The sequence below is a fragment of the Andrena cerasifolii genome, chromosome 9 (genome assembly GCF_050908995.1).
Source record: "Andrena cerasifolii isolate SP2316 chromosome 9, iyAndCera1_principal, whole genome shotgun sequence".
In the NCBI taxonomy this organism is placed as follows: Eukaryota; Metazoa; Arthropoda; class Insecta; order Hymenoptera; family Andrenidae; genus Andrena; species Andrena cerasifolii.
In genome coordinates, this window is record NC_135126.1 from 3982194 (window position 1) to 3995555 (window position 13362).

Below are 13362 nucleotides of genomic sequence, written 5' to 3' on the forward strand. Positions count from 1 at the left end.
ACTGTTCTAGTCATCCAAAATGGAAACACTAAGGTTCGTTTTCTTTATTATGTTTGTCGCTATGGTTGGAACTGCGAACGAGTTTCTATCTTGTATAAAATCAATTCTACAGAACGAAAACAGCTAAATTTATCAGCAAAAATCGAACATTTTTTTTCGAAATGCTGACATAGCGCAAATTTTTATTGTTAGGGGGCCTCTGTGGTTCCAACCATAACGACAAACATAATAAAGAAAATAAACCTTAGTTATTCCTTTTTGGATGACTAGAACAGTTCCCACACCAACGCCTGTCGGGAAAGATTTATTTTTTAAAGAAGTTTGCGTTAGCGACTGTATCCGTGTATATGTGCGATAAAAAAGTTCGAAAAAATTCTGAGTATTACTTCAAACATACCTTAATACGCAGGCAAAACGCCAGATGATGTAAACTTATAGTTTTTGTTAAATAAATTCCCGAAGATTGCGTTGAAAAACGGACAGTTACACTAGAGTGCCCCCTTAAAATTCAGTTCTTGTCTAAGTATACGCATTTCGGTGCTACTAGCACATCCTGTAATTTCACTCGAATAGTAGAAAAAGTCCCGAACTTTATTCCAATCGCGAATTCACCGAAAATTAATGATCCAATTTAACCATCGGTCGACCGTACAAAGTGCATGCGTATTGTACGCTAAATTATACTCATCGTTTAGACATCTACCGCAATCATTTACGAATACCGTTCCAATCATAAATTCGTACCAATGTTTACGGTTTCCTGATAACATCGGTTCACCTACATATGCACACGTCAAGCTGGACACACCTTACACATGATACGTTACTTGTTCTTAATTAATTGGATACGAGTCGTTGTTGCCAATTAGTTGTCTTAGGTACCCATAGTTCGAGCATTGTTGCCGAATAGTGTTTATATTGAATTGGTAGGAGTTTTTGGTACATATATTGTTATATATATATATACACACATATATATTCTTATGGAATGCTTAGGAGACAGAACGCCGTATTTTAGTTGTGCATCCGTTTGTTCGTTGTTTCGCCTGTAACCATTTCGTCAGCGAGGCTGACAGGATATCCGGCCACGTGACGAGATTCGACAAAATATTCATGAATACAAAAATGGGAGAAAATAGCGTTTGCAAAAATCAAAGTTGGGACGTTATCCAATTGAATTTTTATTTGCGGTCTTACTCGACTTTGATTTCATCGATTGTTATACACAGTCGTGTTTGACTGTCAGCCATTACTATCCACGTCACGGTTGATCATTTTGTAATCAGGCAAGAATCTTATTCGAATGACAAGTTATTGTTTGCATTAAATTAGTGATGGATGTAATACTTTATTTCTAATCAACCTACACATTTCTATTGGTATAAAAATTTATATAATTTGTGCTTGCCCAGAGACTCACTTCGTGCACTCTCCAGATCAATATTCAAAGTAATCGAAATAACTGTTCAGCCGAATAAATAGGGTAAACCAACCAGTGAACGACCGAATTGTTGAATCTATGGACCTTTCAGATTAATACTTGAATATGTTTATGTATAACAACAAAACGACTGTTGAAATTGCATTTAAATTTATTTCTCTTGAAATTTCTATAAAAATAATTACTTATTCTTATCGTAATTTAAAAAAAATTATAAAATGCAAAACGTGTAGAAGCCCAGTAAATGACCGCATACTTTTAATAAGAATTGTACTTATTAATATTTGCTTAATACGCGTAACTAAAAATATAGGATATTAAAAGTACACTCCACTTATAAACGTATAACAACGTTTAAATTTATAATTGACATTTCTTTGCCTAATTCACTGGTATGCGGTCAATTACTGGTTGGTTTACCCTATCTATTTTTTACCAAGTCACTACCGTCTCCATGTTCCTTCCATCATTCGAATAAGATTCCATCCCCGGCGTCGGCCACGAGAAGCAAACGGGGCAGAAATTAATCAGAAACCAGCAAAAAAGGACGCGTGTCTAAGATCTTTCGTTCTTTTGACGAATCAAACCGGAAATGCACAGACACCTTGCCGTCTCGCCAGCTCGAAAGTCTGAGAAACCGAAGGAGGTACGAAAGAAGAAGAACCGTAGAAAGGAAGCCGAGCTGTGCCATTTTTTTTTTTCTCACGCGACTGGATCACACCGATGAAATGACCATCTGGCTGATTTACGCGAGAAGCTGAGCACGGAAACGCCGTCGTATATTATCGTCGCGTAAAACGTTCCTGGGAACGAATCGATACCGGCCGAAAAATAATCATTTTCGATTCGATCCCATCGGTGGATGCGGCGAGATGCTGGTGTTTTCCGTGCTCTCGTCGTTCTCGCCGAAGGAAAAACACATATTTTACGCGCAGTCGGACGGAATTTAATTCGCTGAGGGGTTCGCCGGTCTGGGTGTTTTTCACTGGCACGGATTCGCTCGAATAATAACGCGCGACGCCTCCGACGCGTTCCGTCGTCGATTAAAAGCAACAACTATATGTACAGGGTGTTACATGACTGTTGGGGCTTGTTTTAATATTGGATTCGGCACTGTGACAAAGCAGGAAGAATTTCCGCAAATTTATGACCAACTTCCATCTGGATGCAAATAGATGAATCATAGATCCTTTTACAGGATGCAAAAATTTCAAGTTTCCTTCAAATATATTCGCAATATTCTTGGGAATGGTGCTGGAGTATTCGAGTGCTATCAATTAGTGTTTTATTAAGCTCATGAATCAAGCGTCTGTCACGAAAATTATGTGATAACAGTTGCGACTCAATAATTAGACGTATTTGTAGGAATTTATAATTTCCTATCCTTCTCTAGCCCTGAGTACAATCTTAACGCAGATCCCTTTAATAACAAAACACTCTGTACAATAAAATGCGGAATCTGTTAGAAGAATGGCAGGTTGAAAGGGATGAAATGTCGCGCGAGAAATATAAACATTGATGCAGTTGATCACCGGGAAATTCGAGAATTTTCACTTGAGAAAGCGAAATGAATAGAGAAGTCGGTAATTTTGTTGGTGTAATTAGTAGATTTGCTGCGAGAGCAGTAGATTGAGCGACGGGGATAAGTATCGAAGAAGCGATTTAAGGGGTGGCCGCCACGAACGATTTCATCGGTGCGTCGGGAACTTTGAATTACTTTTCGTTGACTCTTTTCAATCTTTTCCCCTGTCTGACCTCGTTCATGGTGCGCGTAATGCATTTCTGTTTCTCGAGGCGACTTCTGTTTACTCGAATTGCTACGAGATTCTTGGGAAACTTCCTGGCGGAGGTTGGCTTCCTTCTCGTGGATCTCTGCGCGGCGGAGTTCGACGTTCCCCGAATAAATTATTATTCCGATTTTATTATTCAGACATATTTCGAATTGTTAATCGTATTACTTCGCGCTTGCGTGTTACTCGAATTATTCTTCTGACACGAAGAAATAATGTACTCTGAAATCGAGTTTCAGTGAAATCTTACTTGAATGATTAATAACGACTAGGACTGATGACTTAAGATTGATTTGATAATAGTAATTGGAATACCACTTTAATCAGTTCCCTGTTTATTATTTGAAAGGCATACTTCACTTGTTTCTGATGCATTAAGGGGACGACTAATTCGGTACACAGTTACCTAAGTAGCCATTTCACTAAGAATACATTTATGAGTCACCAATGATTTTTTATTCGTCGCTTTTAGTACTCACGTGTTTTTCAAATAAGATTCTACTGAACCATTTTCCAATTCACGTGCTTGCTTCAGCTTCTTCGATATTCCTCAGTGTCGCGGCAGGTCTGCCTATTAACTGACGCTTCCACTGCGAAGGCCAGTTCTCACGCAGAAAATTAACCTGTCTTCAGTACTCACTTCCTACAGCCGCCTAGCCTCGCGAACTTAACTGCTCCTTCCCACCGTTGTTGTACACGCCGTCCTCGTTGGAACTGGGCGCCAGTGCAAGGAATGCTTAAAATTTCATTAAATCAACGCCATAGTGATTAGAACGTTAACAGAGTCGTAATACTTCGATATGTCAAGTACGTGAGAGAGATAACTGTCTTATAAATAACAAACGTAGCGTAAGAGTCTCCATTAAACAGTATTCTTCCTATATTCTACTTTTACGTGTCGTACTCGTCTCCATAGTGCCTAGAATAGCCCAGAAGTAATGGTAACGAGAGATTTTTTAACTAACATGTATACTATATACATATCTACATACATATCTATATATATATATATCTACTTAAATCCCGTATCTCGTACTGATGTTGGATGACTGCCTAGCTCATAGTAAATAGATTACTTCCAAGACTTCCAGTTTCTATTATTCGTATGAGTAACAAAGCCTAACCGCTGCATTAGTTTTCACTAGAACTTAGCCTAACGTCTTTAGACCTGTCTGATTTGGGGAAACGGCGTGGACACGCCGACGGACGTCTGTGTAATAAAAAGCGAACGTGTGTAGCATGGAAGCGAGAAGGCCCCGAATCCTTTCCGTCGGACAGCGCGGAAAGGATTCCCCGTCGGCGGAGGAGAGAAGGTATGGGCCTGTACTGAGCCGCGGGCCTGCTCCCGACTCTCGTCGCGCGATCATTGCCCAACGGAGGCATCCGGTCGGAAAGAGTTGCATGCGTCCAGGCTTCGATGTCCGTAGTTCTAGTGAAAACTGAAATCGGCTCGCGGCCAAAGTAAACGCTTTTCGAGTCGACCGTGCGACCCATAGCCCGACGAGAGTGCTGATCATTGAACATTGGTAAACTCGCTTCGCTCTCGAGTCCCTCGGCGCCATGTTGAACAGTGTTCTGGTTAGTGCACGCGAGCTTAGAGCCTCGACACGCGTACACTTTGCTTCACTTCCCCCGGAGTCGTTCGCGTTTTCGTCTCGCGCACTCTTTGGCCTCTTGCTGTCGCCTCGAGACTCCCACGCGTTCCCCTTCGATTCGCCGCTTTGCACCGGCTATGGGTCACCCTTGTACCGCGCGAGACGCGATTAAATTTGAGTCGAGTAATCGCAAAAAAGAGGAAGGGGGAGACGTCTGGGCCAGGACCCTTGCTGAGACCGATGACGAAGACTACCTTGAAGAAGCAGTCACCTAGGGGCGAGTAATCTACCATCTACCTAAAACCTACTGTCTCTTAGAAACGTCGTCGTATATAAAGTGGTTTTTTATTATTATACATTATTCATAGTAATGAAACCTAGTCCAGCCACCACGGGGGTGATCGCCAGCGATTCTGTCCAGGACGATAATCGGGCGAACTTCACCGTCGCTCCTAGCGCGTATCTGCAGCAAGAAGCGCTTATCGGATCGTCGCGAATAGCCCTCCCGTGGTGGCGCGAAACCGTAGACAACTTAGAGAAATCGAGCTGAACGGATCTGAATAGTCTCTGGTTAGAAGCAGTCAGTAGCAAGATTCGTTGTCAACTTGACTTTTGTAATTTAACGTTTACAGTAATTAATCTTAGTTACATGCTGGGATTGCCAACGTTTCTTACGCGCGCTCCTATGATCTTTCACGCCCCAAGCCCCGAGCGGCCGGCGGATTCTAACGGCGCGCGGCTAGAGTGACGGAAACAAGAGCAGTTGGCAGCCTTGGCGGTGTTTAGGCTATAGTCAGAGTTTCGTTCTGAAATAGAACACGTCGACCGACCGTAAACAGTATCTTTATCCGTTGGAAGAGAAGTTTTAAGTGTCGTCTCAGTTTGATTAAATGGTTATAGACAATAGTAGTACGATGGAGGCGAGTCCGAAGGCTGCGGTGGCGTTCAGCCCGCTGCCTTTCGAATCGCCGGTCCATAGTTCATAGACCAATTTTCATAGAACAGTAGATTAGTGCGTAGATAGTATGGGAGTGTGATACCTTTCTTTTGTGTGTCGTGTGTATATCCGCAGATTTAACTGTCCGTATCTTTCGTAACACGTATATGTACATTAACATATCTATCCTTTTCATTGTACTGACCACCCGCTGTGTATCTGCGAATAGTATTCTTTTTGATATACCAGTACTTACTTAATACCCGTCACATTATCGACCGTTGTCACTGTTTAATATAACCGTTGGAGTTTACTTGACACTAGTGTTAGAACGCTAATTTAGTTGATAGCCGAGTGAGACACTCTTTTGGCGCGTACGTAGTTTAGAGAGTTTCGTCGCTGGGCGAACGAGTTTCTTATACTTTCACAATAATTACACGCCTATTACATACCGCTGAAGGTTCACAGTGTTATTTATCGATATTTGTCATTGGATTACGTGTGTGTAGTTTAGGATGTGCAGATTTAACCATGTTTAAAGTGTTTCCTTTGTTGACGCTTCGCGCCCTCGTCGCTGCGCGAGGGGCGGCACAGCCAACTAACCAGCCCCGCTGATTATAATCAACTTTAACCGCCGACGTCCCACTGTTGATCGGGCACCGTGATTCGTCCAGTGTGTTGCTTCATCAGACCTCTGTACGCTTGAGCTTCTCCCGGGCACCAGGGATGCTTTCACGCTACACGAATACCATCGAGTCGCGATCGCTGCGCGCTTCAAAAGAAGCTTGCGTTACGCTCGAACGCGATAAGCGCACTTTAAACGCCTCTCTGTCAAGGTTCGTCCTTTCGAAACGATCTACCTTCCTTCGAGTGGCGCTAAAAATTTTTTTTAAAAATATCGCACACGTCGCGCGGAACTTTCGTTAACCCGAACGTTATTCTTCCCTCTTATCGCTTGGTAAACCACATTTATCCTCCTCTCGCTTGCCGTACGAACGACGCTTATTTTATCCTCCAGTGTGTAACTAATATTTTAGAAAGAAGTATTTTATCAGTATCGCAGAGTATATCATCCGATACCCAATCCCCCTTCGAAGGCAACGAATCGATGCTCGCGCAAACGCTATGCACACGGGTAATACGTACGTCCAAGTATTCTGTTAGAAGCACACGTGTGTTTTATTGCCCGTTCGTAGAATCCCAAGGCAACATATCGATCTACGAGCAGTCTCGTTCTCCCAGGATACCTGGCCGACACGACAGTATGTTTGATTTAAATTTTCCAGGGCTTTAACATTTATATTCGATTTTTACATCGCGCATGAAACGAAGGAATTGGCACAACCTCTGCCAACGTACCGCTATTAATTCTGTTCACTTGAAAGCTCATTTTCATCGGTTTTCCTGGACACCCGTGCAGTTCGTTCCGCGCTGATTACTCGTTATTTCAATACTCCCCAAAAGAAGCGATGCTTGATGGCTTGAAATTGCTGGAGTGAATATTCCAATCTGCCCGCAGCATGTCAATTTTAATTTCTCAGCCCCCGAAGCTTGTTCCCATTAATCAAATCGGGACACCATCGCTTTGCCGCCGTCGATTTTCCGGAAGACGCAACCCGATTCCATACAAAATAGCATCCGAGGCACCAGGAGTTATTTCAATTTATACCCGGTGCCCGGATTCACTCGAAGTCAGCATTAAAATGGATCCGAGGAATTAATTGCCCGGGCCGTCGGGAGTCGCCGCGACGTTGGCCGGCGAACAGTGAAATCATTCTCCTGTCGCGATGTCACAATTTCCTTGCCCCACCCGATATTTCATATCCCGCCAGTGGATTTTGCAGCGCAAACCCCCTTATCCGGACACTCAATCGTATCTACGTCAGCTGGAGATACACTCGAAATAGATGAACTCTTGGCCTAGATCTTTATGCGTCCGTCGTTCCGTCGTGAACGATCGAACCTCGCCTCTAGAAGAATTTCACATCGGTTTCGAGGGGCCCCCGTGCACGTGGACGGCGCAGCTGCGGCTCGAATGGCTTCTTCTTCGCCACGCGCCATCATTTTTTGGCCGAGATATAACCGGTGCCCTCGAGGCACTCATCGATACCCATGCAAGCGAAATCCAGGGACTGGCTCACTCGTCCCCGACGCGCGCGGCCCCCTTTTCTTTTCGACGAGACGTCCGATAAACGTCCACGGGCAAGGTTTTCCGGTTCATTCGTCACTCCGGCTGACAGCGCTCCGATTTCGTTCTTTATGCCCGTGTCCCCTGTCTCAGAGTTGGCGGGCGAGGTTCCATTGTTCGTGTATTTGTATTAAGTTCGATGTGCTCTTCTTATCGCGGCTGGATAGGCGGGTTACCGATCGCGAGCCCGAGACACCGTCGTGTCTGACACATCACGGAGCATACTACTGTAAAGCTGGGATATCTAGGCGCGCGGAGACGCGGTCACGTTTCGGGCCGCGTTTGTTTCGATAGTGGACACCTCTAAATCCTCAGTGAAAGATAGAACCAGAGAGCACCGAAGCCGGCCTCGAATGCGAAGTACAGAATTTTCATAAAACGAATCGTTTTCGATTCTCTGAGGTCTGAGACTTACGATCAGCGATGTATCGTATTCCGCGCTCCAAGCGCAACGTCCAGGCCACTATCGGTTAATCGAATCGAGGCTCGAATTTTCGTGGATCGCATTTGCCTGGAACACAGTGTCCCGGTCGAGGACGAAAATTCTAGCGGGACATCCGCCGTTCGTTTCTTATTGTTTCCGGTGTGCCCTGCTTCCTTGAGCGTTCGTAATCCAGCGACGAACGTTTTTCCGTGTAATCGATGCATTCTAACCACAGTATTTCCATTTACAGGCCGGAACACAGGGGAGGACAAAAAGATACGAAGTCACGTAAATCGTCACGCGATAGAGAAACGCGGCGAATATTCCCCTGTAGAGCTGCACCGGCTCGAAGCTTCCGGTTCGAGCCCCGCCGAGCCCGATAGAGACAAGCCACACCATTAAGCTGCGTGATACCCCATACAAATCACGTCGATCCGCGATTTATGATCCGTTCACCCTCTCACGCTATCGCGTTATCAGTCCCGCTGGTTACAGTCTCTGAAACGAGATCCCACTCTCTAAATGCTCCCCGTTTTCACACCGCTCGAGCGTGGTTTCTTCCCTTCTGTGTTAACCTTGCGCCCCAAACGGATACGTTTCCTCTGTCTGCCATGTTTCTTGGTGATCTCGATGAATTCAAAGCTCGTATCATCTGTCATATCAGATACGAGAGAGTTCGGAAGACTTCGATGTCTTAAGGTGACTGTGCTGTTGAATTGTCGCGGTACTGTGGAATGTCTGTTTACTGTTTCCTCTTCCGTTCCCACGAAACTTGGCTGACTTTAAGCTTTCTTTAAGTTCAATGTTTCATTTAGCTGCTGCAAACTACTCGCTAACCATTTATTACAAACTCCGCACTCGGTAACGCTAACCCAATTAATATAGAGCTCGCTGTAGCGACGTTTCGTAACACTTTATGTTCTATAGAAACTTTTAGCTACTTTCATCGATCCTTTCCTATGCCCGTTCTAAATTCCTAAAGCCTACCGTTTTAAAACCTACCCCCAGTGTATGGATCTACCGGTTAGAATCAAAGGAATTAGGAGTACACAGTGCTCGCTGTAAGCCCTACATTAGATCGATATTTTGTACCCACTTCCATGAACGCTGCGCGCTTCTAAACCCTTCGCCTTCTTCAAATCAGCAATTTATTTCTCCGCTGCCGTTCGCCAACCCTCGGCGACGATTCGCCCCAGCTCCCCATCGATCTTTACAAGCCCACAGAAATTTCGAGTCAACCTTCGTGCACGCCTCCGCCCTCGCTTTACACGGTTCCCAACAGTGATTACAATTCACTGGCGTGCATCCTCTGTTCTCGTTTCCCGTCTTTACGCCCCGTCCCTGTCCATTTTACTCCCGCTTCCGAAGCCGCTTTTTCCGGGCGCAGCAACGTTTCGATGGACCGCCTTTTCGCGCGACTTTAAACCATTTACCCCGGGATCCCTTGTGCGATATTTTTTCCCTTTGATTCTGCGGCTAAACGCCTCCCTCTCCCCGACTGGCGTAATGCACCGACGAAGGCCTTCTGTTTGTTTCGCGGAAAAGCGTGGCCGGGGAATAAAAAAAAAAGAAAATTGCGGAGCGTGACGTCAGACCGTCCGTATTCATCCGCGGCACAAAACACGCTGGGTGTTCATTCAACCGGTTTAAAGGATCCCCGATTTTTGTTCTCGCCGCGCCGCAAGCGCGATGAAGTTTTCCTTCGTCGAATTAAATTCCGCGTTATCGCCGGCTCCCGCGGCAGTAATTAATGCTCCGGGATTAGCGTCATCGTTGCCGCGTATTTAGAGGAATAAATCCTTGGTAAATACCGATCCTTGCCCCGATTAAGCGTCGATATACGATCGCATGGTATCCCCTTCCGTGGAATCGTTTCGAGAGACATCGGTATTTTTATTTCACGCCGAGCTGCGATCCTTTCGTTTCGCAGTCGCTCCCTCTCCCTCCAGCAAGCATAATTTCGCGCAGGCCGACGTCGAATTCGCGCTGCGACGGGGAAACGGCGATTCCGTGTACAAAAATGCCCCGGCAATGTGGAATGAAATATTTCCATACGTGACTTTGAGATCGGTTCAGAACGCTCGCTGAGTATTAAAAATTCGCAATACATTCTCCGCCTTGTTCTCTACTTCCGGCTCATTTTGGTACGGAAAAAATTGCCCCTCTTCTGGTTGCACCGCGAACTGGGACGCAGCCTGCATATCTCGAGAGCTTCGGCGCGCTGTCAGGTTGGGCAGAATAATATCGAGGAAATGTTGATACAGCGCCAGTCGAAATTCTAACGCCGCCTGCTTTGGAATTGCATGATTTCATATAACAGTCGCTAACAATGGTGAATTAACATCGGTCCCGCGCAAGTGTAAGAACGTAATTATCATTCTCGGTTGCCGGCTTACCATTTCTAATAACCCCGGGTGAATAATTGGAAAGCTTCTGTTATTACACGGAACGATCTACCGCTGCGTTCTATGCGAACTTCTGCTCCCTTCTGTTCCTTATTACGAGCTCCCGTAGCCGGTTGAGTGTGTACCTATAATTTCGCAACGTTCTGCGTAAGTCCGCAAGCAACTCTCGACCGACGGTACTGAAAAGCCCCCGAGCAGGGTCGCGAGCAAGCGTCGACGGGAGAATCTTTTTCTCTCTCTCTCTCTCCCCCTCGCAATTCCCCATCGTCCCCGTTTGTGTTTTTATTTTTTTCCCACATTCTCAGCTCTCTTCTTGTTCTTTATTAATGTCAGGAGTGCCGGCAGTGTACTACCACGGAACCGGGAGCGAGAGCGCGAGCCGCGCGTATACGGAGACACCGATGCAACACCTCCAACGGGCTGCGCTCCGGAAGAAATGTATGAAGTCGACGTTCACTTTGGACTGGCAACACGCATCACGCCCTACTGTGTCCCCTTTGGTCTCTCTATCGTTCGGCCTCTCCGAACTTTCATCGCGAGCCACTACTTTCTTCGTCCCTTTCTCTACTTCTCGTCCTTCGTCTTCTTCGCCGCCTGTCTCTTCGCCCTCACTGTTTCTTCTCCGCGAATATTCTCCGCCACCGTTGTTTTATCCCACGCGCAGAAGCTCGAGGATTCCGTTTGTCGCTTGATGTACCCGTGAATGTTCACCAACCATCCACTTCGATCGTACATCTCTGGCCTGCTGGAGAAATAATAGGTCCGAAACGCGATTCGGCGAGTGCTGCTCGATACCCTCGTCAATGCACTGTCGTAACCCCTTCGCCAATCGATGCGCATAGGTTCTATTATTACACGACAAATATTTTACGAGCACTCGTCGCGAGACCGCGCGTCTGCGGATACCTTCGACCCCGTCGGTGCCGACTTCGAGGAATTGTCGTGCTGAACGGCCGAGTCACGCGATAGGGAAAGATTCTGCGAGTGTACGCGCCCGAAGGAATCGGATCTATTGCTTCTGGATCGATTGTTGTCCACTTCTAAACGTTTCCATACCCGTGCATCTGGTCGCGACCACGTTGCGCCCTGTACTTTCCACCCGATCGCGACGATCACTGAGGATGAAGGGTGCGGAAAGATGGGAGTAATGGAATGAGAGTGCGGAGAGATGGGCTTGATCCGGGAACGGAGAAAGAATCGCAATGCTCGGCGCAGAGAGGATCAGCGGCAAAGCAACACACATGGAACAATCACGTCTCCGCTTTCCTTTCGGCCGTCACTTTGACGTCACACATGTTTTTGTTACCTCTCCTGTTGATTAGCCACGACAGTGCAACCGCCAATCGGGTGGCAAACGAGAAAGACCCGGAGTAGCAAAGCACACACGCGCTATTGCATCAAGTGCGGAGCAGTTGTGATCAGAGTTTTATGTTTCAGTGGATCTAACCAACGGACAGCTCACCCCCAACAACAACACGCCCTTGCTCACGCAAGCACTTTCTGGTACGTCTCAAAATTTTCCATTCTTTTCGGCTTCGATCCTACCCGCTTTCTTGATTTGTCTCGCATTTCAAGGGTGTACCAGTATTCTATAGGGTGATTCAGAAATAGCCGGTCAAGCTTTAGCAGTGGATTCTGCTTAGCCTGGCGTTGGGCGCAGGTTGTACATGGACGTAGGTCGAGAGAAACTTTCTTTTGAATCGTGACAAACACGAAGAGTGTGTATATTTTTGTAGCAGTGTTGTTCAGAGTCTTTAGGCAGAATATTAACCATGCAGAAGCCAGGAACTCAATTGAATAGCGTTGTCGCAAAGCAACTAGCTATACTACTGAATACTGGGCAAGCACGTGACAAAGGAAGTCAGTAGTACGAGTCAATCATACTCGAGCCGCGTCACGTATTTAACAGGATGGACTTTGTATCTGTTGCATAATATTTCCTGATGATGCATAGAGCCCAATTTCTCAAAAATACACACTTGCAACTAGTTACATTAACTATAGCTAATAGAGAAATATTGGAGAAGCTTGCAAATGTTCAAGAACCCACTAACGATTATCGTGAAAGTATACGATAACATATGACTTATATTACGTTTATACGTTACCTGATGAGTGAAAGATTCACATACTCCTGAACAACCTAACAAATTACTTCTGTACTATGTTGCACCCTTATCAATACACTGTCGGCACAAAGTGTTAATGGAACAATATATATCTAAACTGCAGAAGAATTCTTACACACTCTCTGCCTCAAGAAAACTGTACTTTACCTTTCGAACAGAAAGCATTTCGGAACCTACGTTCAATTTGGTCCTCTTCCGCCTTTAAAGATAAGTAGAATAAGCTGCTAAAGTTCGCTCGCCTAGCACTGAATCGCCCTGTACACGTCAGAATACACGGACAATAGGTTCGCTGGGAACGACGCACGGTTTCCGATTCTTGATAGCATTTCATTATCGAGTCACGCGATAGAACGAAGGCTAGAGAACGGGCTGGGACCGGGCGGGGATAGCCTAGCTCGTGGGCTTCTTACGAGGCCCTTCGTGATCGTTGGATCGAGACGTTACGATATATAC

At 45.7% G+C, this 13362-nt stretch overlaps 1 protein-coding gene across 12 annotated transcripts in view; it reads left to right on the top strand.

Moving 5' to 3' along the window:
• Rbp6 (RNA-binding protein 6) overlaps positions 1 to 13362 on the top strand; it is a 792696-nt gene that overhangs the window by 759527 nt on the left and 19807 nt on the right. For 7 of the 12 annotated variants that reach the window (XM_076819590.1, XM_076819583.1, XM_076819582.1 and 4 more), the window contains 2 exons: positions 11114 to 11218; positions 12218 to 12283. The exons of 1 other annotated variant lie outside the window; for it this stretch is intronic. In XM_076819590.1, the coding sequence (XP_076675705.1) occupies positions 11114 to 11218; positions 12218 to 12283 (171 nt within the window). The remainder of the gene's footprint in view (positions 1 to 11113; positions 11219 to 12217; positions 12284 to 13362) is intronic. 4 more of the 12 variants (XM_076819584.1, XM_076819586.1, XM_076819585.1 and 1 more) reach the window with 1 other exon arrangement.